The sequence below is a fragment of the Mastigoproctus giganteus genome, chromosome 7, assembly GCF_048544385.1.
Source record: "Mastigoproctus giganteus isolate SK-2022 chromosome 7, ASM4854438v1, whole genome shotgun sequence".
In the NCBI taxonomy this organism is placed as follows: domain Eukaryota; kingdom Metazoa; phylum Arthropoda; class Arachnida; order Uropygi; family Thelyphonidae; genus Mastigoproctus; species Mastigoproctus giganteus.
The window spans coordinates 98875643-98895365 of NC_143581.1; the positions used below are offsets into that span (position 1 = coordinate 98875643).

Here is a 19723-nt window from a genome sequence, read left to right on the forward strand (position 1 = left end):
ACACAAAGATGAATCATGCATAAGCAAATTCGGTTCGTGTTATATACGATATCGTTCCCTTATTTATAAATTGTGTATAATCGAATTTGTGTAGTGTAAACACGTGTTATACAAGGACTGACTGTATATGATATCAAAATTATTCTTTGCATCCAATTGCTTTGTGACCACATCATAGTATCCAATCAGATTTGTCAGACAAGACTTCCCCTTAACAAACCCATGCTATCTCTGAACTGTAATTGAAGTCTTGTGTAGATGGCCTTGCGGTGCTTCCTTAACCGGTGACGCTTTCATTTTCCCTGGAATATAAGTTAAACTAACAGGTCTATATTTACTTGTGTCACCATTTGAACCCCCTTTATGAATTGGGGATACATTTACATTTGCACACCTCCAGTCCATGGGGACCTCACCTGAGTTCAAGGAAACTTTTTGTAATTATGACTAAGTGTTTGCATACTTCCTTTGCTGCCTCGTTTAATATAACTAGATAGATCCCATCCACCCCAGGTGCCTTCCTTATGTTTAACTTCAAAAATTTCTCCTCCACTTTTCTCTGAGGTATTACAAAATCACTTAGCACACTGTTAGAGTTTAATAAACTTCTGGCATTCCACTCCTTGAATAACTAATCGTGTGTGAATGTAGATGCAGAATACTCATTCGGTTTATCAGCTACCTGAGCATGTTCATCAATAGTCAAACCATCTATGTTAAGTGGACCAATCTGATTCACCCTTTCCTTCTAGAGTTTACATAAGTAAAGAGCGCTTTGCTGTTTTTTTTTGCTTCCTTTGCCAAAAATTTCTCTTAATCCGCCTTCGCCTGCCTAACTTAGTTTGAGACTTGATTACAGACCAGCTAATATCTGCCATACGCTTCTGTGTTGCCTGATAATTTATATGCATCCCATGCATTTTTCTTCTCTGCCACAAGTTGCATTAATTCATCTGATATCCATTTAGACCTAAACCCTAAACATTATTTCTTAGTTTGTATGAAAACACAGTTTCCTTTAAGATTAAGTCCCTGAAGGCTTCCCATTTAGAATTCACCATTGGTAACATTTTCAGTTGATCCCACTGCATAGAATTTAAAAAATCTATGAGACCCCTGTAATCACCTTGACAAAAACCCTTCCCCTTTCCCCTGATGGTAGTTTCATTTTTTAGTAAATCCCACATCAGTACACTGTGATCACTACCACCTAGTGGTTCGTTTATCTCCAGATTCTCAATGCATGAAGAATCACTGCTGATAATCAGATCAAGAGTATTACTCCATCTGGTTTCCTCTTGAACATGTTTATGAAGAAAACAGTCATCCAATAAATCCACAAAAGTCTTGCTAGTGGGCGAGTGACCAACCTACAAGTTCCAGTCAATATCTGGAAAGTTAAAATTTCCCATTATAAGACATTCTGATTTACTGGCCTAATCTATTTATCTGCACAATTGCTCATTATACTCATCGTACTCATTAGGCCTATAACACACACCAACTCTCATTTTCCCTTTCCCAGTGTAAACAATGGTGGACAATTGGATGCACTTCCTTAGATTTTCTGTGTTTCTTAACTAACAGCATAACCTCTCCTCCCTTACTGTCCTGTCTATACTTTCTGTTCTCATCGTACTACTACTAGGTGCCTCCGTAGCCAGGTGGGAAAGAGCAGCAGTGCGTAGCACATGCTTCTTGATTAGACTGGGGTTCGAGCCCGTCACCACCAAATACGGAGGATGCGGAAAGGTCAGGAAATGACCACCGCATATCCCTGAGCAATATGGCCTTAGTTGCTAATGCTTCTAAAAACCAAATAACAAACAAACTCATCGTACTCCCCAAATTCCAATTATGCGCTGCTTATATCCGTGTGGCACCACGTCTCTGATATCCCAACGATATCTGATTTTGATGTCTTGACCAGCACTTCAAATTCATCAAATTTATTTACTATACTTCTAGCATTAGTGTACATGCAAGTACACATACACCTATTCTTAATCTTAGAATAGGTGTATTCTAAGATTAAGATGAAGTTGTGTACCCTAACACAACCAATGTATTTACTTGTTCCATGGCGCCTCCGTAGCCAGGTGGGAGGGAGCAGCAGTGCGTAGCACACGCTTCTTGATTAGACCGGGGCCGTCTAATCAAGAAGGCCGTCACCACCAAATACGGAGGATGCGGAAAGGTCATTCAGGGAATGACCAGCGCATATCCCGGAGCAATATGGCCTTAGTTGCTAATGCTCCTAAAAACCAAATAACAACAAATAACAATACAACTTGTTCCATGATGACTCCCAGCAGCCCTTGAATTCCCCAGTACCTCACTTTGCAGGCTGCTGCTCATTCCAAAAGAAAACGAGCAAGAATCATTTTTTACCTCTCCCTATGGCTACCATTAATCTATTAGTCTGTGAATTCCCCCAAGCTAGCAGTTTTCTGGCCTCCCTAACACTGCCTCAATAGCATGAGTAAATATTCTTGTACACTTTCTATATAAGTCTATCCATGTGCCTCATATAGTCTTCCATGTGCCTCAGTATCAAAAGCTTTCCTAAAATTCAAGTATATGATATCAAAATTATTCTTTGCATCCAATTCCTTTGTGACCACATCATAATATCCAATCAAATTTGTCAGACAAGACTTCCTCTTAACAAACCCATGCTGTGTCTGAACTATAACTGAAGTCTCGTTTAGATGATCCTGCAATGCTTCTTTAATTAGAGCCTCCATTAATTTACCTGGATCACAAGTTAAACTAACAGATCTGTAATTACTTGTGTTACCCTTTGATCCTTCTTTATGAATCAGGGTCACATTTGCACATCTCCAGCCCATGGGTACTTCCCCCGACTCTAAGGAAGTTCTAATAATTATGGCTAAGGGTTTGCTTACTTTCTTTGCTGCCTCCTTTAATACAGCTTGATAGATCCCATCCACTCCAGGTGCCTTTCTTATGTTTATCTTCAATTTCTTCTCCACTTTGCTCTGAGGTATTACAAAATCATTTAGCTGACTGCCAGAGTTTAATACACCTCTGGCATTCTCTCCCCCACCCCTGAATAACTCCTAATGTGTAAATGTGGGTGCAAAATACTGATTTAGTTTGTTAGCTACCTGAGCAGGATCATCAACAGTTGAACAATCGATATCATGTGGACCAATCTGATTCATCCCTTTGTTTCTAGAGTTTACATAACTGAAGAACTCTGTTTTTCTTTGTATCCTTTAGCAAAGATTTCTTGTAATCTGTATTTTGCCTGCCAAACTTTCGTTGTGATTAGATTACTGACCAGCTTATATCTACCATAGGCTTCTGTGTCACCTGTTAATTTATATATATCCCATGCATTTTGCTTCTCTGGCACGTCTCATTAGTTCATCTGTTTTCCATTTAGAATTTGCTGTTGGTCTCACTGTATAGAGCCAGGTGGGCAGGAGCAGCAGTGTGTAGCACACTCTTCTTGATTAGACTGGGTTTCGAACCCGTGACCACCATTTGGTGGTCACGGATTCGAAGATGATGAGGAAAGGTCAGACCACGACCACCGCATATCCCCAGAACAATATGGCCTTAGTTGCTAATGCTCCTAAAAACCAAACAACAATAACATGACTGTATAGAATTTAAAAACTGTCTCAGTACCGCCGTAGTCACCTTTACGAAAGCAGATTCCCTTTACCCCTGATGGCAGTTGCCTCTTTGAGTGGGCACCTCTGTAGCCCCGTGGGCAGGAGCAGCAGTGCGTAGCACACGCTTATTGATTAAACCAGGGTTCGAGCCTGTGACCACCAAATATGTAGGATTCGGAAAGGTCAGGGAATGACCAGCGCATATCCCGGAGCAATATGGCCTTAATTGCTAATGCTCCTAAAAAAAAAACAAATAACAAATAAGCCTCTTTGAGTAAATCCCACTTCAGCACACTGTGATCACTGCCACCAAGTGGTTTCTTTATCTGCAGATTCTTAATGCATGAAGAATCACTACTTATAATCAGATCAAGAACATTCTGATTTGGAAAACAATCATCCATTAAATCCACAAAAGCCTAGCTAGTGTCTGAGTGACCAACTCAAATTCTAGTCAATGTCTTGGAAATTGAAATCCCCCATTATAAGACAATCTGATTTACTGGCCCACTTTATTTCTCTGTTCAGTTGTTCATTATACCCATCAGAGTTATTTGGCCTATTACATACCCCTACTCTCAATTTTGCTTTCCCAGTGTTTATGTCACACCAAACTGACTCGACGCTGCACTGTCCACCCATGTCAACTGGCTCCTCTTCCTTAAACTTCGTGTTTCTTAACTAGTAGCATAACCCCTCCTCCCTTCCTATCCTGTCTGTACTTCCTGTACATTATACCCTTGGATTACTTCCCAAATTCCAATTTTGTATTCCTTATATCTGTGTGACACCACATCTCTGATATTCCAACAATATCTGCCTTTGATGTTCCAACCAACACCTGAAATTCATTAAATTTATTTACCTAACTCCTAGCATTCATGTACAAGCAAATATACATATACCTGTTCTTATTCTTAGCTACCTTAACACAGCCCGTCTATTTACTTGTTCCGCTATGACTCCCAGCAGTCTCTGAAATCCCCTTACACCTTGTTTTCCAACCTGCTGCTCATTCCAATAGAAGCAGTACAAGAATCACTTTCACTTCTGCCAGCGGCTACTGTTAATCTATTACTCCATGTATTATCCCCAAGCTATCAGTTTTCTAACCAACCTAACACTGCTTCAATAGCATCAGCAAATATTCTTGCAACCTTTCTATTTAAGTGTATCTCATCCCTGTAGATGCAGTCTCTCCTGTTGACAAACACAGACCAGGCTGAGAAAAATTCTACCCCTTGAGCCTTGCGAAATCTCTCCAGGACCAAATTGTTTGACAAGGCTCTCATTATATACTCTTCCTATCTTGTCTGTGCAGAATTGCAGACACTTTCAAATTTAACCCTAACTAACGGCTTTATTTCAACATTGACTGTACTTGTTAAGTAATTACGCCTGTCGCCTTCTCTTAATATCATTTTTCCGAATGTGTACAACAATATCACCTTTTGTGTCCTTAAAAGATATCTGCTCTACAACATCATCAACCTTTGCTCTGGCAGACATACCCTGGTCCTGCTCCACCTATCCTGCTTGCACAATATATTTCCCATTTCCCTGACAATAGAGTCACCAACAACAACTAGTTGCTGTAGGACCAGCACATTCTGCTGTGTTGCCTGATATTCAGCTGCAAGCTCTGACATTGATGTGAACAGCTCAGAGCTTGATGGGCCCCATGAAATGGCCCCTTGATATGCCCCCTTACTTGTTAAGTATGTCTGCTGACCTCCTACTCTTAATGTCATTAGTGTACAATGGTATCACCCTCTGTGCCCTTAAAAGATGATATCTTCTCTACAATGTCATCAACTTTTGTCCCTGGCAGACATACCCTGGTCCTATTCTACCTATCCATTTTGCACAATATATTTCCCGTCTCCCTGACAATACAGTCACTGAAAATAACTAGCTCCTGTGGGACCAGTGCATTCTGCCTTGAAGGTTGCAGCTGTGTTGCTTGATGATTAAGTGAAAGCTCTGGCATTGAGCAGCTGAGAGCTTTATGACTCCAGGTGAGTAACATATACTCTTTGAGTGGATGATCATGGTTCAAGGCATATTACGAGAAATCTTTGGCTAAGGATGCAAACAATAACAGCAAAGACTTCTTTACTTATATAAACTCTAGAAGGAAAGGGATGAATCAGGTTGATCTACTTGTTGGATCAACCTGATACTGTTGATGATTCGACTGCTCAGATAGCTGACAAACTGAATGAATATTTTGAATCTACATTCACACATGAGTAATTTAGTGAAGTGGAGGACAGAAGTTAATTAAACTCCAAAAGGAAACTTAATAATTTTGTAATAACTGAGAGGAAAGTGGAGGAGAAATTGTTGAAGTTAAATCTAAGAAAGGCACCTGGGGTCGATGACATCTATCCAGTTATATTAAAGGAGACGGCAAAGGAAGTAAGCAAAACTTTCGCCATAATTATGAGGGTGTCCTCGGATTCGGGTGGTCCCTGCGGAATGGAGATGTGCAAATGTATCCGCAATTCACAAAAGGGGATGAAAGAATGAAACAAGTAATTACAGACCTGTTAGTTTAACTTCTGTTCTAGGGAAAATAATGTGGTCACTGGTTAAGGAAGCATCGCAGGATCATCTAGACAAGATGGCAGTAATAATTCAGACACAGCTTGGTTTTGTTAAGGGAAGTCTTATCTGACCAATTTGATTCGATAACGTGTTCACAGAGGAACTGGATGCAAAAAATAATTTTAATATGATATACTTGGATTTCAGGAAAGTGTTTGATACTGTTGCACAAGAAGAGACTACTGTACAAATTGGAGCTGTATGGTAGTAAGGGGAGTTTCTACAATGGTTAAAAGGATGGTTGACTGGGAGAAGATAGAGTTGTAATTAATACACGGCTCTTCGTGGGCTAATGTTATTAGTGGAATTCTCCAGGGTTCAGTGTCGGGTCCATTGTTGTTTTATATATTTGTCAGTGATATTGATGAAGGTATATCGTGCTTAATTTCCAAGTTTGCAGATGATACAAAAGTTGACAGGGTTGTTAATGACAGTATGCTACTGCAACAGGATCTAGAAAAGTTGGGGAGATGTGCTGAATAGTGGCAAATTAATATGCCACTTCAAAGTGGTAAATGAATTTGCCTGGGGGTGATTGTGCAGTCAGATATGCAGTACAGACAGGCTGCCAGAGCAGGTCATGGGTCAGGTAATGATATACAGGAATTTTGCTAGTAGGGAAAAGATTCGCTGATTATTCCTTTGTATAAGGCAATGGTCAGGCCATGCCTTGGTGAGGGGAACAATGTGGTCTTTTACCAAGTAAGGCTTAAGTTCTTCAATTTTCATCATCTGGAGTCTAGTCATCCTGCTATTAGATCTAATTGAGATATAGGCCTAGAATGGGTTGAAATTTGGTCAATGTTGATGAGATTCTTCCTCTTGCTCAGATTACGAACATTAGGAGGGATAAATTCAAAATTGAGGAAGGACAGTTGAAGAACAGATGTTTGGAAATTGGCCTTTAGCCAGCGGGTTGTTTGTTTCTGGAACAAACTTCCATCTGTCATTGTGGAATTTGATAGCTTAAATAAATTCAAGGAACGACTGGACAATGTTTTAGAGCTTGATGGTCGTGTGAAATGAGATTTTTTTTTTTTTTTTTGGCTGATGCCGTATAAGCTTGCTTTCCTGCATCATTTGCCTCTACGAATGCTAATGCAAACACACTTAAAGGTTACTTCCCTTTTTATACATTTGCTCTCCCAACACTCTCAAAGTTCCGATATCATCTCTCTCGTTGACTGCCGCTGCGAAAGCCGCATTATAAGTCATCCAGATATTGCTCAGCATGTTTCTCAATATGGACTTTAATAACTTTCGGCAGAATCTTGAACGTATGAGTAATAAGTCTTGGTGTACTGTTGGTGTTATCTTTTTGAGTATTGGGATTATGATTGATGTGCAGAATTCCTCTGACCACTGTTCTTCCCTGAACAACTTTATCAATTCAAATAGATTTCTTCATATTTTGTCCACTGTATTTTAAAAGCCCTGTCGTTATGTTGTTGATTCCTCCTGCTTTGTTATTGCTAGAGACTTTAGGGCTGCATTGAATTCTTCTTTAGATATTTCTTACTCCGTGTTGTCTTGTTCTTCTAAAGCTGTATCCTTCCATGTGTATGTGCTTGAGTCATCATAGAATTCTTCCACATATATCCTCCAGATTTCCTTTGTTCTTTGAAATTCAGTACTGTCATTCCCTTTTCGTCCCTTTTTGCTCTCATTTGTGTTCCACTGAACTTTCTCGTTAACGCCGATTTTTCTGTGTGCCAAGTCCATCCATCCCTGTTCTAGTATTTCAGTCTCCTGACAGTTCTGTACCCACCACTGTTCTTTTGCCTTCCTACATTCTTTATCAGTTTCATTCTTCAATCTTTGATAGTTCCTTTGATCATCTTCATTATTTCAACCTTTCAGTCTTCTCCTCTCATCCATTTTCTGCAGTGATCAGTGATCCAATGCATCCTCCTAATTTTTCCATTCTTCCTCATTGCCTCCATTGCAGTTTTACATGTCATCTCCTTGATTAAATACTTGTTTTGCTCTAAATTGTTCATTGTCTCCTCAGGGGCAATATCATTGGTCAGTTCTTGAAATATTTTTTTTTGTTCTCTCCTCTCCAAGTTTCTCAGTGTTCCATCTCATGAACAGGTTTCTTTTGTTTATGCGCTTCAATTTTAGTTCCACAGTCATCTTCACAAGTGAGTGGTGTGAATCTCTGTCTGCTCCCGGTAAGGACATTGCTTTCTTTGCTTGGTTACGGTATCTTTGCTTTACTAAAATCTATTTGATACCTTGCAACCTATGAACTACAAATCACAGTCAAATTTTGAGATCCATGATGTGCTCTAAAAGACAGCCTAATATTGGTGGTCTGAAGCAGTTTGCAGTCAGAGCAGCAGACACCATCTATTGTAATAGATGTGTGATTTGGTAGATTGAAGGCCTGTATAAAGACTAGGATTGGCAGCTTGAAATAAAATCTGAATTTTTTTTCTTGATATCAGTAAGCAAATTCTTTAAATGATAACAACTTTCTATTTCTTTTACATTAGCTATTACAAAAAACCTTTGTTACAGTATTTTTGATAGTACTGTATATATATTCACAGGTTTAGTGAAGGAAAATTATATCTAACCAACCAACCCACATTTAGCTGTGTCATGTTTTATTATTCAGTTTCTGTATTTTTGATGTGAGAAAATGATAATAGAATCAGGAAATTTGAAATTCATCCTTAGGTTCCAAGAATATCAAGTGGTCCTGACATACATCATTTCATTTTGGGATCAGAAGGTAAGATCATTATTTCCTCTTCATTATTAAAATATAAAGTTGAAAGTAATTGAAGGTGATTTCTTCAATTTTATAAAGTCATTGATTAACTGAGAAATTTTAAGGAAATAAAATTTTAAAAAATAGAGTTAATTAAGATTACGATATAGTTTAGGGCTAAAGCTTCAGGTTACATAAAGAGTAACTAATGTACAAGTTAGTGCAACTACTTAAGTAGTTATAAATTGGCATCATCAAGTATATCTCGTATTGTTAATACCTTCACAACGAGTTGCCATGATATTGCACCACCTTGAATAAGTAATGCTTCTCCATAGGAGAAGACTATTGTTACTAATTCTCAGCGGATACCATCAACCATATACAGCACCGTTTCGGAGCTTATTGGCTCCTCATCAGTGGGTGGGCAGGTACCCTGGTGTTGCAATGATGACAACCCAGTTGTGAAGTATAAATCTCCAATATGAGAAATGTCTGATGGCGTGGAGTAATTCAGATTACGATACAGGTCAGGGCTAAAGCCTTAGGTTATGTAAAGAGTTTAACTAACATACAAGTTAGCGCAATTGCATCATTTCTGTACATAGCCAACTACTTAAGTAGTTATACATTGGCATCATTAAGTTTATCTCATATTGTGGATGATGCCAATTTATATGGCGCACATGGCCATAGACGCCCATGCACCTAAAAAAATTCTCAAACAACAAGCCAATTTATAACTACTTAAGTAGTTGGCTATGTACAAAAATGATGCAATTGCACTAACTTGTATATTCGTTAAACTCTTTACGTAACCTGAGGCTTTAGCCCTAAACTATATCATAATCTAAATTACTCTACACCATCAGGTATCTCTCATATTAAATAAATATTATTTATTGCAACTACAGCAAGCCCATCACAGCACTAGGCTAGGGGCATGAATTCAGTACAAAGGAGACAAATATATATAAAAAAAATACATAGCATATTCTATATATACATTAACAACGAATATGAATTATAATGATCAAAAATATATATTGCAGAACATCACTTTTGGCTCTCGGATGCAGTTACTGAGTTGCAGGCAGGCAGCTGTTTGTATTTCTCATAATTTGTTTGGAAATGAGACTCCTGTAGGCTTCAGAGTTGAGCAACCTCTTACAATCAATGTTGTGATAATTAATGAGGTGAAGGGATGCATTGGGGAACATCCTGTCCATTTGTTTTAGTCTGGAGAGTTTGGATTTGAATTGTTGTTGGTTTCTTGAGTTTTCTCTGTTGGTGGGAGCTATTATGTTGGCTAGGTTTGGTGAATTGGTTGCAGACGTAATTAACTTTGCAAGAAGCATGACTGCAGACTCGTTGATCATCTCTTGCAGAGGCTTTGTTTTTAAGTTTTTATAAAGTTGTTGAGTGGATATTGTATGGGGAAAACGAAGTTTATTGTTCAGCCATCTAAGAACCCAATATTCTAGGTCAAGGAATTTTTTGACAGTAACTTGAGGAGTGCCAGGCCAGATTTCAGAGGCATAAGACAGAATGGGAAAAATGCATCTCTGAACATGGTTTATGACTGTTTTTCTGTCTTGAATTGCTGCTGTTTCTTGCTTGATCAGCCATTTTGATTTTTGAATTTTTTTAGCAACATATACATAGTGAGAATTAAATGAAAGATTTTTGTCAAAAACAACTCCTCGGTCTCTGTGAGCATATACGTTGGGAATTGGAACATTTGCAATTTTAATTTCTATGTGGTTTGGTTGTGTCTGTAAGGAATAAGTTATTTGAGTAGATTTGTTTGTATTTATAGTCAGATTGAGATTTTTCAGATATTTGATTCCGCACATCTGTAAATTCGCATCATGGCTAACCTTGGAAATGTTATCACAGGATTTGGAAATAATAAACAACTTTAAATCATCAGATTTGCCAGCAGATTTGCATTTTCTTGTAGAAGTGGTTGTAGAGATGCTGAAAATATAATACTGGAGAGAACACCTCCTTGAGGAATTTCTGTTGTGACAAGAATGCTATCAGTATTAGTGGGGAAGATGACATTTCTATGATTTAGGCTGTACTGTAGATAGGATATAACCATTGTGTCAATGAGGAAATGATTTTTCTGTATTTCAATGGCTTTCTTGTGATCATTGTTGTCGAAAGCACCTTTGATGTCTAAGTAAAAGACATCGCTTTGTGCTTTATCCTGAAACACAGTTTGGATGTGCACAATGGTGTCAGCTAGGCTTGTTGTTGTGGAGCGTCCTGTATGACCAAAATGCATGTTGACAGGTGCATTAGTGAAGATTGCATCCTGAAGATGGCAGCATGAACTTGTCAATAATTTTAGCGATTATTGATGATACAGCAATTGGACGATTCCCTATATGGTTATTACTACTAGCCTGTTTTGGAATCAGGGTAATTCTAAAAGTCTTCCATAGTCTTGGAAGGAATGGCTGGGAGATGCACCTGGAAATAATATGAACTAAAGAATCAATGATGAATGCACTGGACATTTTAATAATAAAACTAGGGATGCCGTCAGGGCCTTCACTACTATCAATTCATAATTGGTTAATAATTTTCTGAACTCTATTCTTGTTTACAAGTTGAAAGATCTCCCCGGACGATGCTATCATCACCGATCGGGTGCATAAGTTCTAAGTTCTGGCACCGCAAGTGGCTCGAGAGTTTGCGGATCTGTTCCACAGTGAACATTAATAGAGATAGAGGAACGCGGATCCATCCCCTCTTTGAGGCTACTATCCTCAGAAGGGATGAACGGTTCCACATGACCCACTCTCGAGCCACTTCCGATTCCATAACACAAGAGAACAGAACACGTGGGAATGAAACACGTGATGAGTACCGTGAACCTACTGGTATTTAAAGACGCACCGCAGAACAAAGAAAATACCTTTGAAGAAGAAGGCAGGAGCCTTCGAAAGTTATGGTTTTATCGCTTTTAATTTAGTATATTTTAATGTATTTTATTGTTCTTAACCTAGTATATTTTAATGTATATTTTATATGTATATTTCATATATTTTAGTTGTAAAGTTAAATATAATTTATTGTAAATACAGGCAAATATAATTTATTATAAATACATAGTTATCAAGATTCCAGTTTTCGTTTTTGTTGTGTTTTATTTCTACATAAGGTTGGTGAAAAACATTTAAAACTACAATAGGAAGCATTTCATGTTGCACTATCTGTGTGTTTATAAGAATTGAATTCTTTAAATCTGTTTTGCATATCTTCAGTGCAGATGTCAAAATTGCATGTTTTCATATTGATTTTTATCCATTCCAAAGTCTGGTCATGCTGCAAGGTAGCTCTTGTTCTTGAAGAAAGTGCTCTTTTATTATGCTTGAGCCTGAACGTTAAATAATTTTTGTATGCCTGAATTTTTTTGAGCTGAAACAATGCTCTGCTCCTTTTATACTTTATGTATGGTGATGAAGTTCTGTACTTCTTCCACTGCCTGTGGCATTTTTGTTTCCTTTTAAAGTATGGTTTTAGATGAGATTTGAACCACGGTTTGGATTGAAAAGAAAGTCTTACAAGTCCTACATATTGTGGATTTATACTTCGCAACTGGGTTGTCATCGTTGCAACACCAGGGTATCTGCCCACCCACTGATGAGGAGCCAATAAGCTCCGAAACAGTGCTGTGTGGGTGATGGTATCTGCTGAGAATAAGTAACAATAGTCTTCTCCTATGGTGAAGTGTTACTTATTCAAGGTGGTTCAATATCATGGCAACTCATTTTGAAGGTATTCACAATATGAGATAGCATTAGCATTAGCAGAGGCATTTGATGCAAGAAAGCAAGCTTATGCAGCATCAGCCAAAAAAAAAAAAAAAAAAAAACCCACTTCCACTTCATCCCTCTGTTCGTTCAAAATACCTGTCCAGCTGAGCCTTAAACTTATTTAGGCTATCAACCTCCACCACAAGGGATGGAAGTCTGTTCCACCAACCAACCAACCACCCGCTGGCTAAAGGCAAATTTCCTCACGTCTATCCTACATCTGTCTTTCCTCAATTTGAATTTATGCCCTCTCAGGTGATTTTTCTGAGCTAGAGGAAGAATCCCATCAGCATTGAGCAGGCTTAAACCATTCAAGGCTTTATACACCTCTATCAGATCACCTCGCTGGTGCCTAGTCTCCAGACACTGTAATTTGCAAAACTTAAGCCTTTCTTCGTAAGAGCACCCCTTTGTTCCATTCACTAATCTTGTTGCCCTTCTCTGTACTCGTTCCAGCAGCTCTACATCCTTCTTGAAATGAGGCCTCCAGACCTGTATACAGTACTCTAGGTGTGGCCTGACCATTGCCTTATACAATGGAATAATCACCTCCTTATCCCTGCTGGAAAAATTCCTGTATATCATTGACAATACTCCATGAGCTACTCTTGCAGCCCGTCTGCACTGCTCAGAGAACTTCATATCTGCCTGAACAACCACCCCCAAGTCCCTTTCATTCTCTACCACTGTCAGTGTAGTACCACAGAGTTGATACGTTGCTCTGGGGTTGCTGTTTCCCATGTGTAGCACTTTACATTTGTCAATGTTAAACTTCATTTGCCACCTCTCAGCCCATCTGCTCAACCTTTCCAGATTCTGTTGCAGCAGCATAGTGTCAGTAGTGTCCTTGACAACCCTGCCAACCTTTGTATCATCTGCAAACTTGGACATTAAGCTTGATATACCATCATCAATATCATTTATAAATACAGAAAACAATAATGGACCCAACACTGAGCCCTGAGGACTCCACTAATAACATTAGTCCACGATGAGCAGTGTCCATTGATTACCACTCTCTGTCTTCTCACCCCCAACCACCCCTTTATCCATAGCAGCAATTTGCCTCCAATGTCACACTGCTCCAATTTGTGTAGCAGTCTTCCATACTTACTTAAAGATATACTTAATGATGCCAATTTATAGCTCATAAGTAGTTGGCTATGTACAGAAATGATGCAATTGCATCAGCTTGTACATTAGTTAATTAGTTAATTAATTAATTAACTGTCTACTAGGCATGTTTGTGGTAAATTGCCACCAAACCAGATTAAATTTGAAAAAAAAAATCTATTAAAATGTTTCCAATGTGAATTTTAGTTTTCCTTCATTGTTGGTTAGTAGTACTAGTAGTGGCATATGATGCAAGAAAGAAAGTGTATGAGCTTATGCAACGTCAGCCAAAAAAAAAAAAAACACACACCATTCCCTCCAAATGCCTGTCCAGTTCAAGTTTGTTCCAGCAATGAACTGCTCAAGCAAATCTACATCCTTCCTAAAATGAGGCCTCCAGACCTGTACGCAGTAAAAGCGTGGCCTGACCATCCTCTTATACAGAGGGACAATCACCTCCTTTTCCCTGCTAGAAAAATTCCTATATATCATTGACAAAACCCCATGATCTGCCCTGGCAGCATTGCTCAGAAAACTTCATATCTGACTGCACAATTACTCTCAGGTCTTTTTCATTTTCTACCACCTTAAGTGTAGTACTACACTTTCTCTGGGGTTACTTTTACCCATATGCAGTACTTTGCATTTTTCAAGGTTAAACTTCAGTTGCCACTTCTTAGCCCATCTGCCCAAATTATCTAGATCCTTTTGCAGTAGCACACTGCCATTACTGTCATTAACAACCCTACCAACCTTTGTATCATCTGCAAACTTCGACACTAAGCCTGATATACCTTTATCAATATCATTGATAAATATACAAAACAACAGAGGACCCAACACCGAACCCTGTGGGACTCCACTAATAACATTAGTCCACGAAGAGCAGCACCCATTGATTACCACCCTCTGTCTTCTCCCACTCAACCATCCTTTTATCCATTGTAGCAACTTACCCTTAATATCATTCTGCTCCAATTTGTGCCGACCAGGCTAGCTGGGTGGGTAAAGTGCCTGCCTGGCAACCCAAAGGTCGCAGGTTCGAATCCCGCCTCGGGCTTGGATCACAGTACTGCAAAAACCTTGGGAGGTGCATTATGGCCACAGAAGCCGATGCACCAACAACTAAAAAAAAAATGAAACAAAAACAAAAAAGCTCCAATTTGTACAATAGTCTTCCATGTGCAACAGTGTCAAAAGCTTTCCTGAAATCCAAATATATGATATCAAAATTATTTTTTGCATCCAGTTCCTTTGTAGCCACATCATAATATCCTATCAAATTTGTCAGACAAGACTTTCCCTTAACAAACCCATGCTGTGTCTGAATTATGCTGCAGTCTTGTCTAGATGATCCTGCAATGCAACTTTAACCAGTGACTCCATTATTTTACCCGGAACAGAAGTTAAACTAACTGGTCTGTAATTACTCGTGTCACTCTTCGATCCCCCTTTGTGAATTGTGGATACATTTGCACATCTCCAGTCTGTGGAGACCTCCCATGAGTCCAAAGATGCTCTCATAATTATGGCTAAGGGTTTGCTTAGTTGCTTTGCCACCTCCTTTAATATAACTGGATAGATCCCATCCAGCCCAGGTGCCTTTCTTATGTTTAACTTCAACAATTTCTCCTCCACTTTGCTCTCAGTTATTACAAAATCATTAAGCACCCTGCTACAATTTGATAAGCTTCTGCCATTTTCAAACCTTAATAACTCCTCATGTGTGAATGTAGATGCAAAATACTCATTCAGTTTGTTTGCTATCTGAGCAGGATCATTTTCTCACAAACAGTCGGACCAATCAGATTCATCCCGTTCCTTTTAGAATTTATATAAGTAAAGAAATCCTTGCTGTTTTTCTTAGCATCTTTTGCCAAAGATTTCTCGTAATCTGCCTTCACCTGCCTAACCTCCTTTGTGACCTGATTACAGACTAGCAGATTACAGATTAGACTTTTGATCTGTATCATAGTCTCCCTGGAGGGGTTTCTCTGTGTAAAGGGAGGTCAGCTTTATTGTTAGTCTAGTATTTTCTAGTTATTTTAGTTTAATTTATTGTAGTTAGACATAGGATGTACAGTATATAGAATTTGATCTTCATATTGTATTTTAGTATATTTTTTAAATACTGTTGATTTTATTTTCAAATAATACTGTTGATTAACTTAATTTTTATTTTTAACAAATTTCACATTATAATTATTATTATTTTTTTAAAAGTAAAGGAACATAACGTAAATGCCAAGTTACCTGTACATGCTGTAGATACCAAGTTACCTGTAAAGGAACATAACGTAGATGCCAAGTTACCTGTACATATATAAATAAAATCGTTTCATTTTAATAATTTTTTGGCTACAACACTAAGATATATACAGGAAACTATGAAATGTTAAAGGCTGTATATATGGAGTATTTCAGCATATTTTGCTGAAATAGTGAAATGGTGTGGCATCCTGAAGAGATACCATTTCACATATATCAGCCAGTTACCCACTAGTTTAAAATTATAACAACATGAGTATAAAAGTATACATTAATGTTAAATAGAATTTTAATTTGAAGTATAATTTTAATTATAAGTATAAGATTTTTGTACATATAGAGATATACTGACAACCACTTCCGAATGCATATATCTAGCTTGTCCAGTGCCATTACCAACGCAGAGAAAATTGCACTCCTGGATAACCTGAGCACCAGCCTTATATTCTTCAATCGTATATTGTTTATTTTCCACACTCTGAGCTATGTGTAATATGAGGGCAGGAGTGTCTGTTTCTAAACTAATCACCTTCCTAATTTCACCTCCCATTTGTTAAACAGCCAGACAATGACTTTTAACTGTAATACACAACATTTACATAAAAAAAAAAATATATATATATATATATATATATACTTATTATCTGTATCTCAGCAAGTCACAAGATAGGCGAGTATTTTTTGCAAATTACTCATACAAAACCTCACAAAAAACATATATATATATTAGATATAATTATTTTTATATCTATTAGAATATTTATTTACAGTTGTATTATAAAAATTGTTTGTTTTAAGACTGTATGCAAATAATGCAGTTTGCTCACAATGGATAGCTTTGAGTCAGTGCTTTCAGAAAAAAATACCAAATTTATAGTTTATATTTGCATTCACTTTCTTTTCTTAATTCACTAATGCCTTTACTTCTGAAATAGATCATCTGAGAATAACCTTGAGTCATGCCATTCTAATTTTAATTCAACCCCTAATTCTAATGAAGCAGGTCAAAAGCCAACCAATAATTGAGCAATATTAAAAATCACAATGAGGTCACTTTTTTTGGATATTTTTATTTTTAAGTTAAATTTTTTTTTGGTGTGAGAAATACATTGTAGCTTTCACTTATGAATTAATGTAATTAAGTAGTAATATGATTAAATCCAAATAAACTGTAGTCTTCTCCAATTCATGTGGCACATGAGTGTTGTCTTTTTATTCTTAATATTTCAAGATTAATTTATGCCACATTTCTTTTTCACATAATTAATAGGTGTTATTGTTATGACTCGCAGAAAGGAATGCCAGTCCCCTAAATGGACTTCTCCCAGGAATAAAAAAATACTCAGATTGACCAGCTCTAAAGTCAAAGCTATTCTAGAATTATTTTTTGACTGTAAAGGTGTAATTCATCATGAATTTGTGTTAAGGCATCATGCTGTTAATAAGATAATGTAATTAAAAATCATTAAGAGTTTGCAAGATGCAGCCAATGGAAGAAACCCGATCTGTCAGCATAGAAAAATTAGAAATTACAGCAATGCTCTTACTCATCTTGTGAAATTTCTGAATATCTTTCGAAATTCTAGGTGGTAGATGACTCTCATCAACCGTTGTAATACCACCACTTTGCTTATTGGAGGCTTGAAGTGGTGGAACCCATGTTTAGTCTCTAGAGCTAAGTTGCAGTCAGCTATCTCTATCTCTTATATCAGGCAGTATGATTGATGACTTTTGAGGTTATGATGAACCTCGTGGCGAGATCCAATATTCCTTACATTTTGAGGGTACAGCTCTAAAACGGTGTTCGCAGGCTGGCCACTAGTTAGTACACCGGACCGAACCTATTGGTAACTCTCTAGGATTCTTCCGGATCAGCTAGTGTATAATCTTGCTACCTTTACTCTGCCAGATAGTGACTGGAGGGAGTCTGAGTAGTTTGTATGCGGTGAGCATTGTCGAGGCCACATTATGTCAAGGATCTGGGTATATTCTTACCAAGTGTACGCCATATCCAAAAATTTCATTACTTCATACAGCATGTCCCACCCACTTTTCCTTACTATTGAATACACCATAAATTGTCAAACTAATAGAACAAGATTATCTGCGAAAAGATCTAAACCTCCCAAGCACTTCCTAATTCATTTCACAAATATACGTGGTCTCAATTCTAATCTCAACGATGTCCATTTCCACTTGCAGTCTGCCAAACCCCATGTACTTTTTCTGACAGAATCTCAGTTATCAGTTGATTCAACTACTGCTCGTCTCAGATGCCCAAATTATTCGCTGTATGATTCCTTTCGCAAAAGGTGGTATGTGTGCATATGTCCGTTCTGATATTCCCTGTCAGAGACTTGGCAGTTTGGAATCTCCTCTCTTTGATCTTCTCTGGCTTAAAATATCTCTCTCTCTCCACACCTCATTGTGTCAAATTCATCTGTTGTCTCTACCATTCTCCCAACTCCACTAATCACTTGGAGCTCTTTGACTTCCTCTCTTTGCAGCTTGACTTTCTCCAATCCAACTTTCCTGACAGTGAGGTAATTTTCCTTGGTGATTTTAATGTTCACAACTCCAGCTGGCTTCCATTTTCTAGTTACACCGACCCAGCTGGTCGAGATGCTGAAGCTTTTGCAATTACTAATGACCTTGCACAGATTGTTCATTTACTTACAAGAATACCGGACAATCCTAATCATACAGCTAATGCACTTGATCTTTTTCTCACAAACAACCCTTCTAAGTACACGGTCGAAGTGAGAGGTCCTTTAGGCACTTCAGATCACAACTTGGTGATTGTCTCTTCTCCAATGGAACCTTTATCTCATGGCTGTTCCCAACCTTGTGTTGTTTGGCAATACAAGAATGCAAAATGGGGTGACCTGCGAGACTTCTTTTCCTTGGTCGGATTACTGTTTCAAAACTTCTGATGTCAATGTTTGCTCAGATCGTGTCAGTGAAATTATTCTTGCAGGAATGGAATCCTTTATCCCACACTCCACTTTAAAATCTTATCCTTTATCTAAACCTTGGTTTTCCAATAAATGTGCTAAGGCTGTTCAAGAGAAGAATGTTGCATATCGTAATTGGCTTGTTTCTAATTCTTCAATTTCATTTTCTATCTACACCAAAGCTCCCAACAATTGTAAAGCCGTTATTAATCAGTCCAAACTAGAGTTTGAACAGGCTAAGAGTAGAAAACTTGCTTCTTGCTCTAATGGTAGCCGAGCATTCTGGTCTCTTGCCAAAGCTATTGGCTGCAACTTTTGCCCATCTCTGCTCCCACTTCTGTCCAAACCAGATGGTTCTGTTGTCACTTCAGCCTAGGATAAAGCTGACCTGCCAGCATCCCATTTTTCTTCCAGCTCATGTATTAATGATCTTGGTAAAACACCTCCCACCATTCCCAAATGCTCCATTCAATGCCTCCTGTGGTCTTCCGTCAACAGGATGTCAGAGGGATTTCGACGAATCTTGATGCTAAGAAAGCTCCAGGTCTAGATGGTATTTCTCCACTTGTTCTCAAAACCTGT

At 38.1% G+C, this 19723-nt stretch overlaps 1 protein-coding gene across 2 annotated transcripts in view; it reads left to right on the top strand.

Annotated features, from left to right (window-relative positions):
• Positions 1-19723, top strand: part of Agps (alkyldihydroxyacetonephosphate synthase) — a 467281-nt gene that overhangs the window by 251475 nt on the left and 196083 nt on the right. For both annotated transcript variants that reach the window (XM_090377792.1, XM_090377793.1), the window contains one exon: positions 8943-8997. In XM_090377792.1, the coding sequence (XP_090233918.1) occupies positions 8943-8997 (55 nt within the window). The remainder of the gene's footprint in view (positions 1-8942; positions 8998-19723) is intronic.